The sequence below is a fragment of the Elephas maximus genome, chromosome Y (genome assembly GCF_024166365.1).
Source record: "Elephas maximus indicus isolate mEleMax1 chromosome Y, mEleMax1 primary haplotype, whole genome shotgun sequence".
Classification (NCBI taxonomy): domain Eukaryota; kingdom Metazoa; phylum Chordata; class Mammalia; order Proboscidea; family Elephantidae; genus Elephas; species Elephas maximus.
This window is the reverse complement of record NC_064847.1, coordinates 10,956,760-10,980,848: the sequence shown is the minus strand read 5'-3', so window position 1 is coordinate 10,980,848 and position 24,089 is coordinate 10,956,760. Positions and strand designations below refer to the sequence as shown.

Sequence of the window (24,089 nt, the reverse complement as noted above, 5' to 3'; positions counted from 1 at the left end):
TCTTCATCATCATTGTTCTCATTATCTTCTTGTTCTGATATTCCAAGCATATTTTCAGGATATACCCTGAGAGAAATCATGCTCTATGATCACATCCTTCCTTAAAAAGATTCATTCTTCCAGTCTTTCTTAATCCCAGTCTGTACAATGGGAATTTGTCTAGCATAGAATCTTTTATGTAACTTCAAATGTAGCAGGTTCTCAATCAGAATCTTTTTTTGTGGTTTACCCAGCCCAGAAACCATTTTATCTCCTGCCTTGTCATGTAGCCTTTTGTTCAAGCACATGAAAAAATGTTTATATCCTGAAATAAGATTTATTTTCAAAAGTAAAATAGTTTCCTTTTTTCTACTTCCTGAAATCATTTTTTCACACTTTTCCTAAAATACAAAAAAAAATCCATCTTCTGTGGTTTTATGTACTTTTCTCATCATAGTGCATTGCAAAAGTGTTACTGTTGTTAATTACCGTCGAGTTGGCACTGTCTCATGAGAAAGAACCTTTCGAGATTTATTTTGAAGTACAATCTGTCAGTGATAGTGTAATATCCATATGCCTTCAAGGAAGACCAGTTAATACCACTATTATTCAAATTTACACACCAACTGCTAATCCCAAAGAAGAGGAAACTGAAGATTTTCCCCAAACTGCAGTCTGAAATTGATCAAACATGGAAACAATATGCATAGGTAATTACTGGTGATTGGAATTTGAAAGTGGAACAAAAGAAGGATCAGTAGTTGGAAAATATGGCCTTGTTGGTTGAAACTACACTGGAAATCTTATGGCCAGATAGCTGTCTTCCAGATTTCTTGGCATAGACGAGTATTTCCAGCACTGCCTCCATTTGTTCAAATATCTCAATTGGCATTCCCTTAATTCCCAAAGCCTTTTTCACCAATGTCTTCAGTGTCATTTGGACTTCCTTCAGTACCATCAGTTTGTGATCATATGTTAACCTCCTGAAATGGTTGAACGTCAGCCAATTCATTTTGGTATAGTGACTCTCTGCATTCTTTCCATCTTCTTTTGATGCTTCCTGAGTCTTTCAGTATTTTCCCCATAGAATCCTTCAGTATTGCAACTCGAGGCTAGTATTCTTTGTTCAGTTCTTTCAGACTGAGAAATGCTAAGCATGTTCTTCCCTTTTGGTTTTCCATCTCCAGGCCTTTGCACATGTCATCATAGCACTTTACATTGTCTTCTCGAGCCACCCTTTGGAATCTTCTGTTCATGTCTTTTACTTCATCATTTTTTCCTTTTGCTTTAGCTCCTCAATGTTCAAGAGCAAGTTTCAGAATCTCTTCTGACGTCCATGTTGGTCTTTTCTTTCTCCTCTGTGTTTTTAATGACCTCTTGCTTTCTTCACTTATGATGTCCTTGATGTCATTCCACAGCTCATCTAGTCTTCGGTTATTAGTGTTCAACATGTCAGATCTATTCTTGAGATGGTCTCTAAATTCAGGCGGGATATACTTAAGGTTATGTTTTGGCCCTCATGGAGTTGTTCTGATTTTCTTCAGTTTCAGCTTGAATTTGCATATGAGTAATTGATGGTCTGATCTGCAATCAGCCCCTAGCCTTGTTCTGACTGATAATATTGAGCTTTTCCATTGTCTCTTCCCACATGAAGTCAGTTTGATTCCTGTGTATTCCATCTGGCGAGATACCTGTGTATAGTCACTGTGTATGTCATTGAAAAAAGTATTTGAAATGAAGAAGTCATTTGTCTTGCAAAATTCAGTTATGCAATCTCCAGCATCATCTCTATCACCAAGGCCGTATTTTCCAGCTACCAGTCCTTTGTTTCCAACTTTCACATTGCAATCACCAGTAATTATCAGTGCATCCTGATTGCATGTTTGTTCAATTTCAGACTGCAGAAGCTGGTAAAAATCTTCGATTTCTTCATCTTTGGCCTCATTGGTTGGTGTGTAAATTGGAATGATAGTCATGTTTACTGGTCTTTTCATGTGGGAATATGGATATTATCCTATCACTGACAGCATTGTACTTCAGGATAGATCTTGAAACGTTCTTTTTGATGATGAATGCAGTGCCATTCCTATTCTAGTTGCCTTTCCTGACATAGTATTGACCAATTCAAAATGACCAATAGTAGTCCAGTTCAGCTCACTAATGCCTAAGATACCAATCTTTATGTGTTCCATTTAATTTTTGACAAATTCCAATTTTCCTAGCTTCATACTTGGTGCATTCCACATTCCATTTATCAATGGATGTTTGCAACTGTTTTCTCTCATTTTGAGTTGTGCCACATCAGCACATGAAGGCCCCAAAAGCTTTAACTCCATCCATGTCATTAGGGTTGACTCTACTTTGAGGAGGCAGCTCTTCCCCAGTTATCATTTGAGTGCCTTCCAACCTGAGGGGCTCATCTTTCAGCACTTCGCACATGTCAGTTTTTCATACTGTGGGGGCATGTGTGTTGCTGTGATGCTGGAAGCTATGCCACCAGTATTCAGATACCAGCATGGTCACCCATGGTGGACAGGTTTCAGCTGAGTTTCCCAACTAAGACTCAGAAAAAGGAACTGGCAGTCTACTTCTGAAAAGAATTAGCCAGTGGAAACCTTATGAATAGCAGTGGAACATTGTCGGATATAGTGCTGGAAGATGAGCCCCCCAGGTGGGAAGGCACCAAAAGATGACTGGGAAGAGCTGCCTCCTAAAGTACAGTTGACCTTACTGACGTGGATGGAGTAAAGCTTACAAACAGTTGAAACTGAAGAAACTTAAAATAAGTCTGTGAGAGCCAGAGTATGACCTTAAGTATATCCCACCTAAATTAGAGACCATATCAAAAATAAATTTGATGCATTGAAGTCCAATGGCCACACACCAGAAGAGTTGTGGGTTAACATCAAGGACATAATACATGAAGAAAGCCAAAGGTCTTCAAAGAGACAGGAAAGAAAAAAAAGACCAAAATGGATGCCAGAAGAGACTCTGAAACTTGCTCTTCAATGTAGCTCAGCAGACAACACAAATGGAAGAAACGGTGAAATAAAAGAGCTAAACAGGTTTCAAAGGATGGCTCCAAAAGATAGAATAAAGTATTATAATGAAATGTGCGAAGATCTGCAATTAGAAAACCAAAATGGAAGAACACGCTTGATATTTCTTACACTGAATGAACTGAAGAGAAAATTCAAGAATTAAGTTATTATAAGACTTATGTGGCATAATTTATATCAAGTACATGATACCATGTCTTTTGCATGGTATTAAGTATCCTACATAGAAACATAGAGCAGTTTACAAAAGTACCAAAGCATTTTTGAAGCTTCAGGTGTTATTTTCCATGTGACAGATTAAATTTTGAATCCTTTCTTTGAAAACATGCAGTGACATACCTGTATCGAGGTGATATCTTATGGGACAGGCGTGGGAGCAGAAGCTAGCTATAGGTGTAGTTTGTTATATTTTCTCTCTTTTTGCCATGGACTGTGTTATTACTGCTGCCTCTGGAGCTTCTTTCAAACACACACACCCAACAAAGCTTTCCACTTTAAAATCCAAATGTAGACTAAAGCAAGACTTTGTTTTTAAACAACGCGAAAGCTCAAGAATTGTTTATCCCAAACTGAAATTGAGTTTTTTTAGGTGATACTTAAGGAATTTATCGTGCAGCATTAGACTTAATATTGTTTTGTGCTTGTTAACAAAATGGGTTTCGTGTATGTTATTAAAGTTATTTTCCTCTAGGTTTATTTGCATGTATTCTGGTGAAAAATGAACAACCACCACTTGAACAGCAAATAGCAAGGAAATATAAATTAAGGGAGATTAAATCTTTTGTTACTTAAACCTATTGTAAAACTACTTAGTTTTTAATAATCAAATGTTCATTGAGTACTTACTCTCTAGCAGTTAACAAAACAGATAAAGCCTTTTTTTGTTCTAATGAAGCTTACAGATAAGGAAGACACCTTTAGATACTGATAATGTGTTACCAGTTGTTTCAAATACTAAGTTATATAATTATAATAACTAATTCTAAGTAAGTAACAGTGTCGTTGTTCAAAGAGTTCTAAGATAGTTTGACCCAGATCCTCAGGGATTGTACTGTTTGCAAACACTCAACTGTTAAATCCATTTCCTGGTTTTTAGGTTAGTTCATTATCAGGAGTTTTAGAGTTACAGTGTGCCTTACAAATCATCTCATCCACCCCTCCTTTTATTTAGGAAACAAAACACCTGAGATACTTAAGATGCACAGAAACTTTAGCTAAGTGACAGCAAATTAGAGAAAAGTTAACACTATTGTGAGAATTCCATATATTGATAGTATCCAAGCTATGAGTATAGGTAGGAAAGGTATAAATTACATGAAGGGTTTCGGTTAGTTTTAATGAAGATTTCCACTATACTACCTTCAAAATAGAGGGCAGGAAAAAAGATGAAGACCCATAAGAAGATGGTTTAATCAGTGGCTGCAACAGTGGGCTCAAACATGGCAACGATTGTGATAATGGTCCAGGACCAGGCAGTGCTTTGTTCTGTTTATCAAGAGTTGCTGACAGTTGGAACTAACTCAGTGGCACCTAACAACAACCTTGAAATTAAAATTAAACACATGATACTCTTTTTTCCTGTGGTGTTATTGTTAAGCTAATTTTGTATCTTGTAGTGACTAAATCCATAAGTAATTTTCTGTTCATGGTCTCAAAATTTCAAAGCCAATTACATAAATAACACTGTTTGTGACTGTCCAGATAGAAACAGTGCCTTCTTGCCTTATTACACTCACGATACTTCTGACCTGGAATTCACATCCTTTATTTGAAAGTTGAGGAAATTGACTCTTAAAGAGGCTATCTCATTTGCTCAAATCACACCCAAAATTAAGATTGTATTTTTAAGTTATAGGTGAGTTACAGATTAAAGTCATTGTATTTTTTTATTCAAATATCAGTTCTCAGGTTTTATTATTGTTATTTTCAGGCCTGATATAGATGAGAAATAAGAAAAAAATGATTGTGTATATGGAGTCTAGAACCAAGGTCCTCAGAGTTATTTTTAGTTGGTATACTTTTGTGCTGAGAATATTCAGTTGCTGTCACAAATAATTTTTCCCTATAATAGGTATTGTCTTCTGAAAATTCTAAAGCAATGTCAGACATTGAGGGAAGCTCTTATTGCTTCAGGAAAAGAGATTATATGGCATGGGCGGACAAAAGATGAACCAGCTCATTATTGTAGCATTTGTGAGGTGAGTAACTGTTCTCGACAGTTCCTTTGGTTTGGATGGCTTCAGATTTTTTGCTTTTGTTTTAAATTTTACTTTTGCCTGTAATTCTACATAATGCATTTTACTAGAATTATTATTATAGCTGTTATATTAAATTCTGATCTCATGGTAAAATATTTTATTAACTATGTTAGCCCAGAAGTATTATCTACAGAGATACTCATCTAATAGGTCTTTAACAGAAGATAATCATTTGAGCCTGAGATTTTAAACCAAATCTATAAATACACTGATGCCATCGAATTAGATTTAGTTCAGTATAGCTTAAGCACTCCACTGTTAAGTTTTCTCTGTTTCGTTTTATAATGTACTTGTCAACTTTCTCTTGGGACCAAGACTTGTAAAAGGTAATAAAAATGTGGCACCTGCAGTAGAGGAGCTTGCATTCTACTTGGAGAAGACAAGTTTATAAATAACTGATTGTGATGCACATGAGCGATGATGAATGTGAAGGCTGCACATACATGGAAACTGTTACGGGCCCGGGAAAACGATTTTTTTTTTTGGTCTATGCATTCACAAAACCGTTAACATTTGACTTCCTCCTTTTGAAATGAGTATGATTTCAGTAGGCCGCAAAAATTGGAGGTTTATAGAACATCATTACGCTGTAGGAGAAGTATGGAAGTGGGGAAATGAGTGGTGTATTGAGGAAAGTAGTCCAATTGGCTAGAAAATAAGAGAGTGTAAATTATTTTATCTGTAACGGTAGGTGATACATAGCTTTGCAGAGCATCTTAAATTCATTTTAAAAAATTGAAGTTTATTCTGAAGTGACAGAAGCCACTGAAAGTTTTTGAGCAAGAAGCTAAGTCAAGATGATATATTTGAGAAGTGATTGATAATTGGAGAGAGTGGATATAGAAAGCAAAGGAATCAGTTGGGAGATTATTGGAATGGTCTTAATTAAGACATGTAAATAAGGGCCTAGAACCCAGCAGTGGGAATGTAAAAGAAAGGAAGAAGTCCAAAAGCATTAGTAAAATTAGGAGGGCAGTTGGGTCATATGGGGAATAAATTGAAAATTTCCAAATTTTTTCACTCAGGACATAAGTATATTGTTACTCCCTATTGATAGTAATGGGAACATGGTGAAGTCAGGTAATTTAAAAGAACTACTAGAATATGACATGAGTTTTTTTGTCAATGAAAAAATAAAGCAGACGCCAGAGGATCACTTGGCTGGGATAGTGAAGGTACATTGTAACCCTTGAAATTTTGTAATCCTGAGATTAACTAAATTTATTGGCTATTTTAATGGTACATAACATGAACAAAATAAATCATTATGAGATCAAATAGAATGTAATTAGCTGTTACACTTTAGAAGTATGACTATGTATCTTTCTAATATCTGAAGACTACCATGTTATTGTTGTTAGGTGCCGTCGAGTCAGTTCTGACTCACAGCAACCCTATGCACAACAGAACGAAACACTGCCGGGTCCTGCGCCATCCTTACAATCATTGTTATGCTTGAGCTCATTGCCGCAGCCACTGTGTCAATCCACCTCGTTGAGGGTCATCCTCTTTTCCGCTGACCCTGTACTCTGCCAAGCATGATGTCCTTCTCCAGGGACTGATCCCCTGAGAACATGTCCAAAGTATGTAAGATGCAGTCTTGCCATCCTTGCCTGTGAGTAACATTCTGGCTGCACTTCTTCCAAGACAGATTTGTTTGTTCTTTTGGCAGTCTGTGGTATATTCATTATTCTTCACCAGCACCACAATTCAGAGGCATCAGTTCTTCTTCAGTCTTCTTATTCATTGTCCAGCTTTCACATGCATAGGATGTGATTGAAAATACCATGGCTTGGGTCACGCGCACCTTAGTCTTCAGGATGACATCTTTGCTCTTCAACACTTTGAAGAGGTCCTTTGCAACAGATTTACGCAGTGCAGTACGTCTTTTGAATTCTTGACTGCTGCTTCCATGGTTGTTGATTGTGGATCCAAGTAAAATGAAATCCTTGATAACTTCAATATTTTCTCCGCTTATGATGTTGCTTATTGGTCCAGTTGTGAGGATTTTGTTTTCTTTATGTTGAGGTGTAATCCATACTGAAGGCTGTAGTCTTTGATCTTCGTCAGTAAGTGCCTCAAGTCCTCCTCACTTTCAGCAAGCACAGTTGTGTCATCTGCATAATGCAGGTTGTTAATGAGTCTTCCTCCAATCTTGATGCCCCGTTCTTCTTCATATAGTCCAACTTCTTGGATTATTTGCTCAGCATACAGATTGAATAGGTATGGTGAAAGAATACAACCCTGACGCACACCTTTCCTGACTTTCAACCAATCAGTATCCCCTTGTTCTGTCCGAACAACTGCCTCTTGATCTATGTACAGGTTCCTCATGAGCACAATTAAGTGTTCTGGAATTCCCATTCTTCTCAATGTCATCCATAGTTTGTTATGATCCACACAGTTGAATGCCTTTGCATAGTCAATAAAACACACAGGTAAACATCCTCCTGGTATTCTCTGCTTTCAGCCAGGATCCATCTGACATCAGCAATGACATCCCTGGTTCCACGTCCTCTTCTGAAACCGGCCTGAATTTCTGACAGTTCCCTGTCGATATACTGCTGCAGCTGTTTTTGAATGATCTTCAGCAGAATTTTGCTTGTGTGTGATATTAATGATATTGTTCTATAATTTCCACATTCGGTTGGATCGCCTTTCTTGGGAATAGGCATAAACTACTCTAGCCCATAGTATTACCCATTATCCTGGTTGAACCTTTAGCACTTTCTTGCCATAGAAGATGCACTTATTGCCTCTTAAGATACATCACTGTTAATGAATACATTTGTCTTTGTACTTGTCTTCCTTAATATATGAGGCTTTGAATAGAACACTTTTTGTTATTCACCTAGTATTCATCTTCTAATCTTGAAAATAATGAGATTATGTTCACTGAACAAGTTATTGTTGATTTTGCTTTTAGTGTTGGTTAACATGAAGCATTATGATATGCTCCAGATGTCCGAAAATGAATAAAATATAACCTCTATCTTTGTGGAGCTCAATCTGGGGGAGAACACAGACATCCAAACACAGTAAACTATGAGTACCGCCATAGAGAAGTAAAAATAAATAAAGATCATTTTCCTCTGATTATGTACTGATGTCTTTATCAAATTTTGAAATAGGTTTTAGCTGGCTGTTACAGTGCTTAAATTGCTTATGTTAATATCTAAATAAATAACATTATCCATGTCTTTGGATATGTTATAAATCTAGTGTGTCAAATATACAGACCTGGTTTGTTTAACAAAATACTTCATTTAACCAAAAGGCTCCATAATTCCGTATAAAGTAGAATTACACCCTTACATTACATTATATTAAAGTGATAAAATGAATTCCACTCTTTATTTAATGTCTTCCTCTTGTATAAAATAGGTGGAAGTTTTTGATCTGCTGTTTGTCACCAGTGAGAGCAATTCTCAAAAGACCTACATAATACATTGCCAAGATTGTGCACGAAAAACAAGTGGAAATCTAGAAAAATTTGTGGTGCTGGAACAGTACAAAATGGACGACCTGATGCAAGTCTATGACCAGTTTACATTAGTAAGTGAATTCAGTATGTGAGCACATAGTTAACTGTCTTTTCCTTGCTCTTGGTAACTAGGAGATGATAATTTTTTTTTTGGTTCATTAGATACTGTATGAAGGAATATATTCATATTCGGCCTCATACTTGCAGGTAGTTTACCTGATGCTGTTGAATCAACTCTGACTCATACTCTGTAGGACAGAGTAGAACTGCCCCGTAGGGATTTCAAGGCTATGATCTTTACAGACACAAAGTGCTGCACCTTTCTCCGGAGGAATGGACTGAGATTCAGACTGCCCACCTTTTGATTAGCAGCTTAACCACTGTGCCACAAGGGCTCCTTTCCAAGTAGTTTATCGTATGAAATCAGTATAGATTATCACTTTTCCTTCTGGGTGAGAATGGACTAAACAATAGTCAGAATAATTAATTTCTAAATCTTTGCTACTTTTAAGTTATTATAAGTCTTTATTTGACTAAAGAAACTTTTGTATGTGAACCAAAACTCATTGCCATGGCGTCTATTTCAACTCATAGCAACCCTATAAAACCTGTTGCTGTCAAGTCGATTCCGATTCATAGCAACCCTATAGGACAGAGTAGAACTGTCCATAGAGTTTCCAAGGAGCACCTGGTGGATTCAAACTGTCGATCTTTTGATTAGCAGCCATAGCTTTTAACCACCATGCTACCTTTCCTATAGAGGTTATTTAATCCTGCTGTAGAGATTATGGAGCCCTGATAGCAGAGTCTGGATCTACTAGCCAGGCTTTAGAAACCCTGTAAGGCAGTTCTTTGTCCTATAGGGTTGCTATGAGTCGAAATCAACTAGACAGCTTCAGGTTTGGTTTGTTTTTTTAATAGGGATAAAAGAAAATAAGTGACTGTTTTGAATGTAGTTACGCTTTTAGAATTATAGAGTCCTCACTGAAAGTATTAACTGTCAAAGTACTTGCTGGAGGTTGACCAAAGAATATGGCATGTAAGACTGATGAAATAAAATTCAGAAACTGGTGAATTGCATGGTTTTTCAGTTTAAAGAGAACTTGCTTGGGACATCATTTAATTCTAGCAATTGATAGCTTTGTCAATGAAAACAGACAGTTCATGAGCTGTTGCTATTGTTACAATGTCTGTTGTCTGACATTTTTGTAATTTTGTTTGAATGATCCTCAAGAGTACTTGAAGAAGGAAAAAAAATACGTGGGCTGTATCGAATACAAAGGAGCCCTGGCTGCACCGTAATTAAGCACTGAACTCACCCAGTGCTCTGCCAAAGAAAGATTTGGCGTTCGGCTCCGGTAAAGATTACAGACTAGAAAACCTTACGAAATAGTTCTACTCTGTCACGTGGGGTGACTGTGAGTCAAAAATGTACTCAAAGGCCCCAAAGAACAACAGCATGTATGTACGTACATAATCTGGCTAAGACATGTAATGTGCCAGTCACTAGTGAAATTTTAAAATTATTTTTCTACATTTTGTTTATTAAAATAATTTTTTTCTATTGTTGATAACACGCACAAGAATATCACCATTTCAAGTTTCTATGTGTACAGTTCAGTGACATTGATTACATTGTAGCACTATTGTCACCCTCCTTTCCTGAGTTTTTCCTCCCGCATTAACAAACTCACTGCGCTGCCTCCTAAGGTTCCTAATTAGTCTTTCGACTTGGTGTCAGTTTCATCTCATATGTATAAATCTTAAAAGAGCATAATGCTCAAGGGTTCTTTACAAATTCAGCTAAGTTATTCTTTGGTTTTAAGAAGGCTTAAGAGAATATTTTTTTGTTTAAGGTTTAAAGATTATCTCAGGGCAGTAGTTTCAGGGTTCATCTAGATGGAGACAGTAAAGGCAGTTGTACTTTATATCATTTAGTGGGTTTTAGAATTTTCTAGCAAGTTGGTGTTTAAAGTATGTTGTTGTAGCCATGAGATAGAGAACTCTGTTAAGGATTTATATACCAAACAATTAACATGCCTTATTTTTATTTTTAGGCTTCTTCATTATCATCCTCCTCATCTTAATATTTTTTCATGAATATTAAATGAGACCTTTTCTGCTCTTCAGAAAAGTTCTGAACCACTGGTCTTTGTAACTGTTTCCTAAAACTGATGATTAAAAGCTCTTTCTATGCAACCTTCCAAGTGTAGAATGTTCAGCCTTCTGGATAGGGGAAAACAGTGCCCCCCGCTCCAAGACTCTCATAAAGCTCATCCAGCCGAACTTCAGAAAAAAAAAAATGCTGTATTTTGTATATATTTGACAAAACTGGCAATGTCATACTGACTACTGACTTGAAGAAAACTTTTTTTATGTTTCTCTGCTCTGGGCTGATAAATTAGTGTTCATCAATATTTTGTCCTTTAAGAGTTTTCCTATGAAAAAATACTACCCTAGCTGGTCATTTCCTTGTATGATAGTCAATAATTTTAAGTCTTTCTTTGACAAACCTTTTTTTTTTTCCATGTGAAAAATTAGGAGACAAGTTTTTTTTTTTTTTACCACTTTGTTTTTCTTTGTTTTGAGGCCACGATGTTTCCATTTTTTGTTCTGAAATAAAACTTTAAACAAATTAATTGACAAGACACAAAAATAATGGATTGCACATAGATTAAAGAATAAACTTCAGATTTGTGTGATTTTTGTTTCTAATCTTGATATAAATTTACACTATTTATAAACAGATATTTATTGCTTGAAATATTTGTGAATGGGATGTTGTTATTTTTTTTCTGGATTTACCTGCTTTAACATATTGAGGAGTTTTGTAATTTTAAACACTACTCCTTACGTTTTCTATGTGTAAATAAAACTGCTTAGAGTTGTACAAAAATTTTTTATTAAAATTGTTTAATGTTTTAAGGGTTTTCCACTGTTTGAGTTTTAAAAAATACGTAAAGGCCCAGTTTTTGTTAACTTTCAAATCTGATTACATATATTTTATATATATTTAGATATGTATATATAATATATATAGAAGCCCAAATACATAATTGTATTAAGATTTAAATTTTCATATCTATGTTAGTTAGGTCTGTGGTGTCAACCATAAAGTATTGCTTACAAAAGTATGCTTATTTTTTGAGTATATGTCTTTCAGTCTGATTTATTGTCAAGTTGCAGTTATTCCAATGATAAACAATCGCTGGTAAATGTATTTTAAAATAATAGAAAAAGAAATAGTGAATGAAGGTAAGATTTCAAAGGATACGTTTATATAGTCTTAATAAATCTTGTTTATCATTTAGAGTTTATTATGAAAAAACAGATTCAGAATAACAGGCTCTATTTTTGAGTGCAAATATATTAAGAGAATTGTTTTTTAAATTTAAACTGATTTTGAAATACCGTGGTTTCCTACTTGTATCACGTAGTTCTGGAGGGGGCAATCAAATTTCATATTACTAGTAAATTTTAACAAGTTCTATTAAAGCTTTTATTTCAAATGAAATTATTATCTCATTTGATCATAACAACACTTTGCTTTTCTACCTCTACTTTCTGAAGAATTTGTCTAATTCTCTCATTTCATTACATTGTTCTTTTGAAGAATTTTACAGGGAGCTTTAGTGAAGATTCATAAAGTGCTGTAAGTGGAGTTATGTAACTGTCTAAAGAGAGGTTATAATCCTTTCTGGTGAAATATCTTGTTGACTACATTGATGAAACATCTTTTTCAAACAATTCTGGAGTGAGTTGACTTCCTGTAAAGAGATGGAAGGCAGAAAGCCTGGAGATATTTTATTAGGTAATATTTATTGAATATTGGATATCTACTAGCATTAACCATCACTTGTGTATAATTTTGGGAGAAAATAATTGCATTTCTATTTCTGTTAAGGAACAGAAGTGCTACTTAGACCTTTTAACAGCTAATCTTTTTAAGTGATTGTTTTATAAATTTCTTATCCAAAGGTTATTGAGAATAAAAGACATGGCATTTTTTTTTTTTTTTTTTTTGGTCAAATGAAAATCTCAACTCAATCATAAGGAAACAAATGATAGTATTCTACATAGAATACTAGAAATTGTAGAATACAGCCAAAATTTTCTTAACTGGTTCTGTATTTGTATTATGAATCAAAATTTTATTGTCTTGACTATTTTTGAGATAATTTATTGCTAAAATTAATATAAACTGAACATCCTGAATTTATCTGGACTTCGAGAATAACTTAGTTGTATTTCCTCTGCTAATGTTATCAAGAATAGGAGAGGATAGGAAATGAAAATCAAACCCATCAAAATCACTTAGAAATATGTGTGTATATTTATATACATACACATACTTTCCCACCCCCAAACATTCTGTATAAATTGTATTCTTTGGGTTTTAGAAGAACTAATCTTTTTTTTCCTTTTTTTGTCATAAAAATATAGATAACCACATTTGCCAGTTCAGCATTTATCATGTATAGACTTAAGTGATACCAATTACATTCATCATGTTGCAAAGCCATCACTTACATCCGTTACCAAATTTTCCATTGCCATAAACAAAAAAATGTCTCCTAAACAATTCTGCCTTCCTTCTTCCCTGATAACTTCTACTAAACTCTGATGTCTATATACTTAACCTTTCTTGGTTCTTCATCTTAGTGAGATCTTATAATATTTGTCCTTTTATGATTGACACTTTTTACTCAGCATACTTTTTTTTTATGTTCCTCAATATTGTGGCATATATCAGGACTTCATTTCTCTGTATGGCTAAGTAATATTCCGTTGTACCTATATTCCACATTGTGTTTATCTGTTCATTTATTGATGCACATTTCAGTCGTTTCTACGTTTTGGCTGTTGTGAAACATGTTGCTGCTTTCAGGTCTCTTGGGAAAATACCTAAGACTGGAATTGCTGCATCATATGCTAGCTGTATGTTTTAACTTTTTGAGAAACTGCCAAACTGTTTTCCACAGCTGCAGTACCAATTTGTATTCCCGCCACCAGTGGATCAATGAGGTTTCCGGTTTCTCCACATTTTTACCAACATGTGTTAATTTTCCATCTTTAGAATCTTACCCATCTGAGTAGGAATAATGTAGCATGTCATTATGGTTTTGATTTGCATCTCCCTAATATCTAATGAGGAAACCCTTGTAGTATAGTGGTTAAGAGCTACGGCTACTAACCAAAATGTCCGCAGGTCGAATCCACCAGCTGCTCCTTGGAAACCCTATGGGGCTGTTCTACCCTGTCCTATAGGGTTGCCAAGAGTTGGATTTGACCTGACGGCAGTAGGTTTTAGTATCTAATAAAAGAGCCATGGTGATGTAGGGGTTACTGCACTCCGCTGCTAACTGAAAGTTGGGCCTTTCGAACCCACCAGCCAGCAGCTCTGATGGGAGAAAGATGTGGCAGTCTGCAAACCCTGATGGTACAATGGTTAAGTGTTAGGCAGCTAACCGAAACATCAGCATTTTGAATCCACCAGCCGCTCCTTGGAAATCCTATGCAGCAGTTCTGCTCTGCCCTATAATGTTGCTGTGATTAAGAATCTCACCTCAGTGGCAAAGGATTTGGTTTTTAATTTACTGAGGTTGACCATCTTTTCATGTATCTGTTGGCCATTTGTATATCCTCTTTGGTACAATTGCATTTCAGATCCTTTGCAATTTTTCAGTGAGTTTTTTTGTTTTTTCATTAAGTTACAGACATTCTTTCTGTATTTTGAATATTAAACCCTTATCAGATATATGGCTTCCCAGAATTTTCCCCCGTTGTTTAAGCTGTCTCTTTGTTAATGAAGTCCTTTGATGTATGGAAGTTTCCATTTTGATGACATCCCACTTACCTGCTTTTGCCTTTTGTTGCTTGTGCTTTGCGTGTCATATCAAAGAATATTTTGTTGACGACTAAGTTCTGAAGCATGTCTCCTGTGTTTTCTTCTAAGACTTGTATGGTTTTAGGTCATACATTTAGACCTTTGATCCTTTTTGGGTTAGTTTTTTTATATGGTATGAAGTATGGGTCTAACTACATTCCTTTACATGGGGAAATCCAGTTGTCCCAGCACCATTTATTAGACTACTCTCCCATTTGATAGACTTAGCTTCCTTGTTAAAGATTAATTGACCATAGCTGTGCACACTTAATTCTATTCCATTGGTTTGTGTCTATCATTATACCAATTCCAGATTAATTTGATAACTCTAGCTTTATAATATGTTTGGAGCCCTGGTGGCACAGTGGTTAAGAGCATGGGTGCCAACCAAAAAGTTGGCAGTTGAAGTCCTGCAGCATCTCCCTGAAAACCCTATCGAGCATTTCTGCTCTGCCCTGTAAGGTGCCTGTAGGTTGGAATCAACTCAGTGGCCGTGGGCTTGGTGGTTTTCGGTTTGAGTTAGAGAAGTGAGAGCACTTCTGCGCTGTTCTTCTTCAATATTACTTTGGCTGTATGGGGCCCTTTGCAGGGAACAGCGGGGAATGCTGTTAAATTTTAATGGTTATTGCATTGAATTTATAGATTGGTTTATGTAATATTGACATCTTGACACTATTAAGTGTTGTGCTTTATAAACATGAAGTATCCTTCCATTTATTTAGGTCTTCTTTAATTTCAGTGATTTCTTACGGTTTCTGTGGACAGGTCTTTTACCTCTCTGGTTAAATTAATTCCTAGGTTTTTTCTTTTTTCAGATGCTATCACAAAAGAAATTACATCCTTAAGTTCCACTTCAGATTGCTTATTGTTGGTGTATAGAAATCTCACTGATTTTTTGTGCACTGACCTTGCCATCCTCACTTTGCTGAATTCGTTTATTACCTCTAGTAGCATTTTTGTGGATTCTTAGGGGTTTTGTGCCTGTATGATTTTGTCATTTTTAAAGAGAGACAGTTTTAGTTAGTCCTGCCAAATTGTATAACTATTACTTCCTTTTCTTGCCTGATTACTCTGGCTAGAAATTACACCGCAATATTGAATAGCAGTGTCTTTGATGTCATTCGACAACTTGTCTGGCCTTCGGTCATTAGTTTTCAACGCATCAAATCTAATCTTGAGATGGTCTCTAAATTCAGGTGGAACACACTCAAGTTCATATTTTGGCTCTCATGGACTTGTTCTGATTTTCTTCAGTTTCAGCTTGAACTTGCATATGAACAATTGATGTTCTGTACCACAGTTGGCTCCTGGCCTTGTTCTGACTGATGATATTGAGCTTTTCCAGCATCTGTTTCCACAGATGTAGTCAATTTGATTTCTTTGTGTTCCATCTGGGGAGGTCCATGTGTATAGTCGCCATTTATGTTGTTGAAAGAAGGTATTTACAATGAAGAAGTCTTTGGTCTTGCGAAATTCTATCATTCGATCTCCAGCATTGTTTCTGTCACCAAGGCCATATTTTCCAATGACTGATCCTTCTTCCTTGTTTCCAACTTTCGCATTCCAATTGTCAATAATTATAGATGCATCCTGATTGCGTGTTTGACCAATTTCAGACTGCAGAAGTTCGTAAAAACCTTCAGTTTTAATTTTCTCCAGCTTTGACTTGAACTTGATTTTGTGACCAATTCATCCATTCTGCATTCAGCCCATGGCCTTGTTCTGACTGATGATACCGAGCTTTCCCATCGTTTCTTTCTACAGATGTAGTTGATCTGATTCCTGTGTAATCCATCTGGTGAAGTCTGCATGTATAGTCACCATTTAAGTTGTTGAAAAAAAGGTATTTGCAATCAAGAAGTTGTTGGTCTTGCAAAATTCTGTCTAGTGATCCCTGGTGTCATTTCTATCACCAAGGCCATTTTTCCAACTACAGATGCTTTCTTTTCAACTTTCACATTCTAATCTCCAGTAATTATCAATGAATCCTTATTGCATATTTGATCAATTTCAGACTGCAAAAGTTGGTAAAATCTTCAACGTTTTCATCTTTGGCCATAATGGTTGGTATGTAAATTCGAATAATAGTTGTGTTAACTGGTCTTCTTTGTAGGAATATAGATGTTATCCTATGATGACAGCACTGTACCTCAGGATTAATCTTGAAAGGTTCTTTTTTGACAATAAGCACACCATTCCTCTTTAATTTACCATTTCCTGCATAGTAGACCAAATGATTGTCCTATTCACAATGGCTAATACCAGTGATTTCACCTCACCAATGCCTAGGATGTCAGTGCAGATGCATTCCATCTCGTTCTTCACAATTTTCACTTTTCCAGATTCATACATTCCAGGTCCCAATTATTAATGGATGTTTTCAGCTGTTTCTTCTTATTTTAAGTCATGCCACATTGGCAGATGAAGGTCCAGAAAGCTTGACTCCATTCACATTATTAAGGTTGACTCTTCTTTGAGGAGGCAGCTGTTTCCCAGGCGTATTTTCAGTGCGTTCCAACCTGAGGGGCTCGTCCTCCGGGACTGTCAGTGTTCCGCAATTCATAAGGTTTTCACTGGCCAATTTTTTCAGAAGTAGATTGCAAAGTCCTTCTTCCTAGTCCGTCTTAGTCTGCTGAAACGTGTCCACCATGGGTAATCCTGCTGGTAATTGAATACTGGTGTCAGTAACTTCCAGCATCAAAGCGACATGCAAGCCACCACAGTACAACAAACTGACACATGCTTGGGGGGCTTGCTCTGAAAGGCGAACGTCAGGAGTGACTTCAGGACTGAGTATGGGGGCCATATTCTTGGGGTTTCTCTAGCCTCTGTCAGGCAAGCAAGCCTGGCATTTTTTGTTTTCTTTGTGAATTTGAATTTTGTTCTGCATTTTTCTCTTCTGTCTGGGACCCTCTGTTGTGATCTCCGTCAGAGCTATCAGTGGTGGTAGCTGGGCACCATCTAGTTGAGCTGGGTTCAGTCTGGGGGAGATTGTAGTACTTATGGTCCATTGGTCCTTTGGGGTAATCTTTTCTCTTGTGTGTTTGGTTTTCTTCCTTGCTGCAGCCAGGAAAGGATCAGTAGATATATTTTAGATGGCCACTAACAGGCTTTTAAGACCCCAGAGGCTACTCACCACAGTGGAATGTGGAACAGTTTATATATTATATTGTGCCAGTTGTGAGCTAGTGGGTATAAACCGAGATACCTCACAGTGGTTTTAATTTTCATTTCCCTTATGACATTGAGCATCTTTTTATGTGCTTGCTGTCCATTTGAATTTCGGGGTCAAATGTCTGTTAAAGTCCTTTGCACAGTGTTTGATTGGGTTGTCTTTTTTGTTAAGTTGTTGGAGTTCTTTTATGATAATCTGGATATTAAGCCCTTACCTGCCATCTGGCTTCCAATAATGCTCTTCCAATTTATAGGTCGTCTTTTCACTTTTTTTTCCTTTTGGAGTGGAAAGGAATTTTAATTTTTCAGTGAGCGCTCCTAAATTGAGGGAGACCATCACCCTTCCACACAGATGAAGATGAGCTGGCCACAGAGCAAAAAACCGGGTTCTTTTGGTTCTTACGCCATGAATTGGAGTATGGATAGTAGAGATGGAAATGGGCAATTAGATCATCAGTTCACTTTCCTTTCCAAGCAGCAATTAAGCTTCTTTTACTCGGCTTGCTTCTTGCTTCTAAGTTTGTTTGGCAACCATTCCCTCCCCTTGAGAGGTATTTTCTTAATCAGCACTATGCCACTTTTTTTTTTTAAGTGTTGCTACAGCACTGGGCACCTTCAAAGTCAGGAACCAGAGCAGTATTCCCAAGACGTCTTCGTAAGCGATGACTCCGTTAAGTCAATCTTAGTTCCTTGAAAGTATCTGGTCATATTTGATTAAACGGGCATAATTTTCAAATGTCACGTTCCAGGCAGGGCCTTGGTTGTATAATCAATGTGTCCAGTTGTGTCCTTCATTTATGCACACACAGCTCCTGTGGTCTTCCTTGGGCATTTATGCATGAAGACAAGGGGAGGATTTGACTTGGTCTCTTTATTTCCTGTCATCTGTCACGCACGGCATACCCAGAATCAACCAGAGACTTGTGAACAATTGGCTCTGGGAGATAGGCTTGGTAGATCCAGATACCTCTCCTGAATCCAAATGTGGCCAATGCCAATATCTCGGTTTTGGAACTCACCTCCCAGGTTGGAGAGAAATACTAAACAGACAAACCAAATATGTTTGAGTTTTTGCAGTTTTAAAAAAGAGAAACAGAGAATTACCTCTTTCCCTCCCCTACCACAAAAATAAAATTTAAAAAAAGTTGCTTTTTTAAAAAATCGGTACAGAACTACCAGGTAGTAGTTGTCTGAACACCAGGGGAATATAAATAGGGAAGGTAAACTCATTCAGCCTTCCTTTTCCCTACACTGTCATTTCTGTCTGGTGTAAAAGCCTGTGGGTTTTACTCCTGTTCCAGTTTATATAATCATGTTCCAAACTACTTATGTGGACTTTTATGATGGCTTTTTTTCACAGGTCACTCTTTCCCTCATCAGCCTTTTATAATTAGATTTATACAAGGGTTATGTTTCATTCATTTTTTTTTTTCCTTCTATTTTATAAGTTCTGGGACTTGGCTGTCAACTGGACCTTGAGCTGGATAATTAGATTGTTCATAAGCTCCAAATATATTGCAATGCCTGTCACACACCTGTGCACTGCTCTGCCCCAACTTGATAAAATGAGTGTTACTAGGACACCATTCTCATACACCCTGCCCCCTCCCTTACCCCAAACCTGGGTGTGTAACATTCAACTGTCTGAACTTGCTCACATGGAAATGGCATGACTAAACCAACTATCTGTTGGTTTTCTTATAGAGGGTGCATTAACAGAACTCAGAAAAGTTTGGGATGGATAAAAGGAGGAAATCTCTCTGAGACCGAAGTCCTTTGGAAGAATTGAAGGTGATAGCCTAGATAATTAGGAAATCGTATGTAGAAACAGAAGTTCATTTAGTTAACAGTCATAGCCAAGATCCTCAACTTTGGAGTAATTTACCTTGTTGTACCAATCATTCTGCCCTTTATCTCCAAACAGTAGAAACCCTTGGAACAAGGACAGATCTTAGGTCTCAGTCCTCAGGTGCCCTCTTGTTCCTGTCACTCCATTTCCACTCCTTTCTCCAATCCCGGTTCTCTTTCTTTTTTAGTAATTTTTATTGTGCTTTAAGTGAAAGTTTACAAATCAACTCAATCTTTCACACGAAAACCCATATACACCTTGCTACACACTCCCAATTACCCCTAATGAGACAGCCTGCTCTCTCCCTCAACTCTCTGTTTTTGTGTCCATTTCATCAGCTCTTAACCCCCTCCACCCTCTGATCTCTCTTCCAGGGAGGAGATGCTAACATAGTCTCAAGTGTCCACCTGATCCAAGAAGCTCACTCCTCACCAGCATCCATCTCCAACCCATTGTCCAGTCCAATCCACATCTGAAGAGTTGGCTTCGGGAATTGTTCCTGTCCTGGGCCAACAGAAGGCGTGGGGGCCATGACCACAGGGGTCCTTCTAGTCTCAGGCCATTAAGTCTGGTCTTATGAGAATTTGGGGTCTGCATACCACTGCTCTCCTGCTCCCTCAGGGGTTCTCTGTTTTGTTCCCTGTCAGGGCAGTCATCGGTTGTAGCCAGGCACCATCTAGTTCTTCTGGTTTCCAGATGATGTAGTCTCTGGTTCATGTGGCTCTTTCTGTCTCCTGGGCTCGTAATTGCCTTCTGTCCTTGGTGTTCTTCATTCTCCTTTGATCCAGGTGGGTTGAGACCAATTGACGCATCTTAGATCACTGCGTGCTAGCGTTTTAAGATCCCACATGCCATTCTTCAAAGTGGGATGCAGAATGTTTTCCTTATAGATTTTATTATGCAGTTGACTTAGATGTCCCCTGAAACCTTGGTCCCCAGACCCCTGCCCCTCCTACACTGGCCTTCGAAGCATTCAGTTTATTCAGGAAACTGCTTTGCTTTTGGTTTAGTCCAGTTGTGCTGACCTCCGCTGTATTGTGTACTGTCTTTCCCTTCATCTAAAGTAGTTCTTATCTACTAATTAGTGAGTGCCCCCTCCCCCATCCCCCTTCTCGTAACCACAAAATAATGTTTTCTTCTCAGTTTAAACTTTTTCTCAAGTTCTTATAATAGTGGTCTTACACAATATTTGTCCTTTTGCAACTAATTTTATTCAGCATAATGCCTTCCAGGTTCCTCCATGTTATGAAATGTTTCACAGATTGTTCACTGTTCTTTATCGATGCATAGTATTCCATTGTATGGATATACCGTAATTTATCCATTCATTCGTTGATGGGCACCTTGGTTGCTTCCATCTTTTCACTGTTGTAAACAGTGCTGCAATAAACATGGGTGTGCATGTATCTGTTCGTGTAAAGGCTCTTATTTCTCTAGGATATATTCCAAGAAGCGGGATTGCTGGATCATATGGTAGTTCTATTTCTAGCTTTTTAAGGAAGCGCCAAATCAATTTCCAGTGCGTGTACCATTTTAACATTCCCACCAGCAGTGTGTAAGTGTTCCAGTCTCTCCACAGCCTCTCCAACATTTATTCTTTTGTGTTTTTTGGATTAATGCCAGCCTTGTTGAAGTGAGATGAAATATCATTGTGATTTTGATCTGCATTTCTCTAGTGACTAATGATTGTGAACATTTCCTCATATATCTGTTAGCTACCTGAATATCTTCTTGAGTGAAGTGTCTATTCATATCTTTTGCCCATTTTTTAATTGGGTTATTTGTCTTTTTGTTCTTGAGTTTTTGCAGTATCATGTAGACTTTAGACATCAGGGACTGAGTCTTCACTTTTTTGATACCAAAACTCATTCGATAACTAAAAACGCTTTATTTTCATGAGATCCTTTTTGTCTTTTGTTGCTTTTGCTTTTGGTGTCATATCTAAGTATCTGTTGTTAAAAATTTGGTCTTAAGCACTACCCCATATTCTTAGATATTTTAGGATTTTGACTTTTATGTTTAAGTCTTTGGCCCATTTAGAGTTCCTTTTTTTTGTATTATGTGAAGTACAGCTACAGGTTCATTCTTTTGTTTGTGAATATCCAGTTTCCACATCACCATTTTATTAGAGACTGTTTTTTTCCCAGTGGTGGACCTAGCACGCTTGTCAAAGTCATGTGGGTTCGTTTTTACACTCTCAGTTCTCTTATATTACTCTATATGTCTGTATCACCAGCATTGTTTTTGATTACTGTATCTTCCTCTGTTTTGAGTTTGTGACATGAGTCCTAATTTGTTGTTTTTCAGGTTTGCTTTGGTTATGCAAGATCTCTTGTAGTTTCATATAAATTTGAGAATTGGCCTTCCCACTTCAGCATTGAAGGTTGTTGGAATTTTCTTTTAATTGTGTTTCTGTTTTCTATTTCATTTAGTTCAGCTCTGATTTTTATTATTTCTTTTCTTCTGGTGCCTGTGCGTTTTTGTTGCTCTCTATTTGTTCAAGTTGTAGAGATAATTCTTTGATTTTGGCCCTTCTTTTTGGATGCATGCATTTATTGATATAAATTGGCCTCTGAGCACCACTTTTGCTGTGTCTCAGAGGTTCTGATAAGAAGTGTTTTCATTCTCATTGGATTCTCTGCATTTCCTTATTCCATCCTTAATGTCTTCTATAATCCAGTCTTTTTTGAGCAGGGTATTGTTCAGTTTCCAAGTGTTTGATTTCTTTTCCCTGCTTTTCCTGTTATTGATTTCCCCTTTTACGGCCTTATGGTCAGAGAAGATGCTTTGTAATATTTCAAAGTTTTGGATTCTACTAAGGCTTGCTTTATGACCTAATATGTGGTCTATCCTAGAGAATGTTCCATGTGCAGTAGAAAAGAAAGATATTTGGTCACTGTTGGATGGAATGTTATGTAGATGTGTCTATGAGATCAAGTTGGTTGATTGTAGTATTTAGATCTTCCGTGTCTTTATTGAGCTTCTTTCTGGGTGTCCTGGCCTTCACCGAAAGTCGTGTGTTGAAGTCTCCTACTATTATTCTGAAGCTGTCCATCTCACTTTTCAATGCTGATAGAGTTTGTTTTATGTATCTTGTGTTCCTGTCATTGGGTGCATAAATATTTAATATGGTTATATCTTCTTGGTGTATTGTCCCTTTAATCATTATATAGTGTCCTTCCTTATTCTTTCTGATGGATTTAACTTTAAAGTCTATTTTTTAATATTGCCACTCCTGCTCTTTTTTGATTGTCATTTGCTTGATATATTTTTTTCAATCCTTTAAGTTTTAGTTTTTGTCTCTAAGGTGTGTCTCTTGTAGGTAGCATATAGATGGATCTTGTTTTTTAATCCATTCTGCCACTGTCTGTCTCTTTATTGGTGCATTTAATCCATTTACTTTCAGGGTAATTATGGATAGGTATGAATTTAGTGCTATCATTTTGATGTCTTTTTGTGTGTGTTGACAGCTTTTTCTCACTTGATTTTTTGTGCTGAGTAGATTTTCTTTGTATATTTTCCTTTCCTCATATTTGTTGTTGATTTTGTTTCTGCTAAGTCTCTTTTTTTCCCTTGTATTTTATTTTGATGAGTAGAATAGTTTGTCTCCTTTGTGGTTACCTTATTATTTATCCCTATTTTTCTAAATTTATAATTAATATTTATTTCTTTGTATCACTGTATCTTCTTCTCCATATGGACAGTGTATGATTACATTTCTTAGTCCCTTTTTATTATTTTAATATTGTCTTCTTTTATATAATGACATTGCTGTTACCCTGTTCTGAGCCCTTTTTTTCTTTTAATAGCTTTGTTTTTTTTGGATTTCCCTATATTGGTTGACTTCTGGTTGCTCTACCCAGTGTTCTAGTCTTGGGTTGATAGCTGATATTATTGATTTTCTAACCAAAGAACTCCCTTTAGTATTTCTTGTAGTTTTAGTTTGGTTTTTATGAATTCCCTCAACTTGTGTTTATCTGGAAATGTCTTAATTTCACCTTCATATTTAAGAGACAGTTTTGCTGGATTCTTGGCAGGCAATTTTTTTCCTTCAGTTTTTTAAATATATCAGCCCATTGCCTTTTTGCCTGCATGGTTTCTGCCGAGTAGTCCGAGTTTATTCTTAATGGCTCTCCTTTGTAGGTGATTTTTCGTTTATCCCTCGCTGCTCTCATAATTCTCTCTTTATCTTTGGTTTTGGCAAGTTTGATTATAATATGTCTTGGTGACTTTAAGATCTACCTTATGTGGAGTTCAGTGAGCATCTTGGATAGATATCTTCTCATCTTTCACAATATCAGGGAAGTTTTCTGCCGACAAATCTTCAACAATTCTCTCTGTATTTTCTGTTACTCCTCCCTGTTCTAGTACTCCAGTCACTCGTAGGTTATTTCTCTTG

General features: G+C 36.7%; 1 protein-coding gene across 12 annotated transcripts in view; it reads left to right on the top strand.

The window, feature by feature from the left end:
- The window catches only part of LOC126069873 (lysine-specific demethylase 6A-like), a 214,718-nt gene extending 203,202 nt beyond the window's left edge, over nucleotides 1-11,516 (top strand). For 9 of the 12 annotated variants that reach the window (XM_049873512.1, XM_049873510.1, XM_049873515.1 and 6 more), the window contains 3 exons: nucleotides 5,110-5,236; nucleotides 8,681-8,851; nucleotides 10,838-11,516. In XM_049873512.1, coding sequence (XP_049729469.1) covers nucleotides 5,110-5,236; nucleotides 8,681-8,851; nucleotides 10,838-10,867 — 328 coding nt within the window. In that variant the 3' untranslated portion in view covers nucleotides 10,868-11,516. Of the gene's footprint in view, nucleotides 1-5,109; nucleotides 5,237-6,657; nucleotides 6,880-8,680; nucleotides 8,852-10,837 lie in introns of those variants that run through there. The other 3 variants (XR_007516091.1, XM_049873513.1, XM_049873519.1) reach the window with 3 other exon arrangements.
- Nucleotides 11,517-24,089: the final 12,573 nt, after the last annotated feature.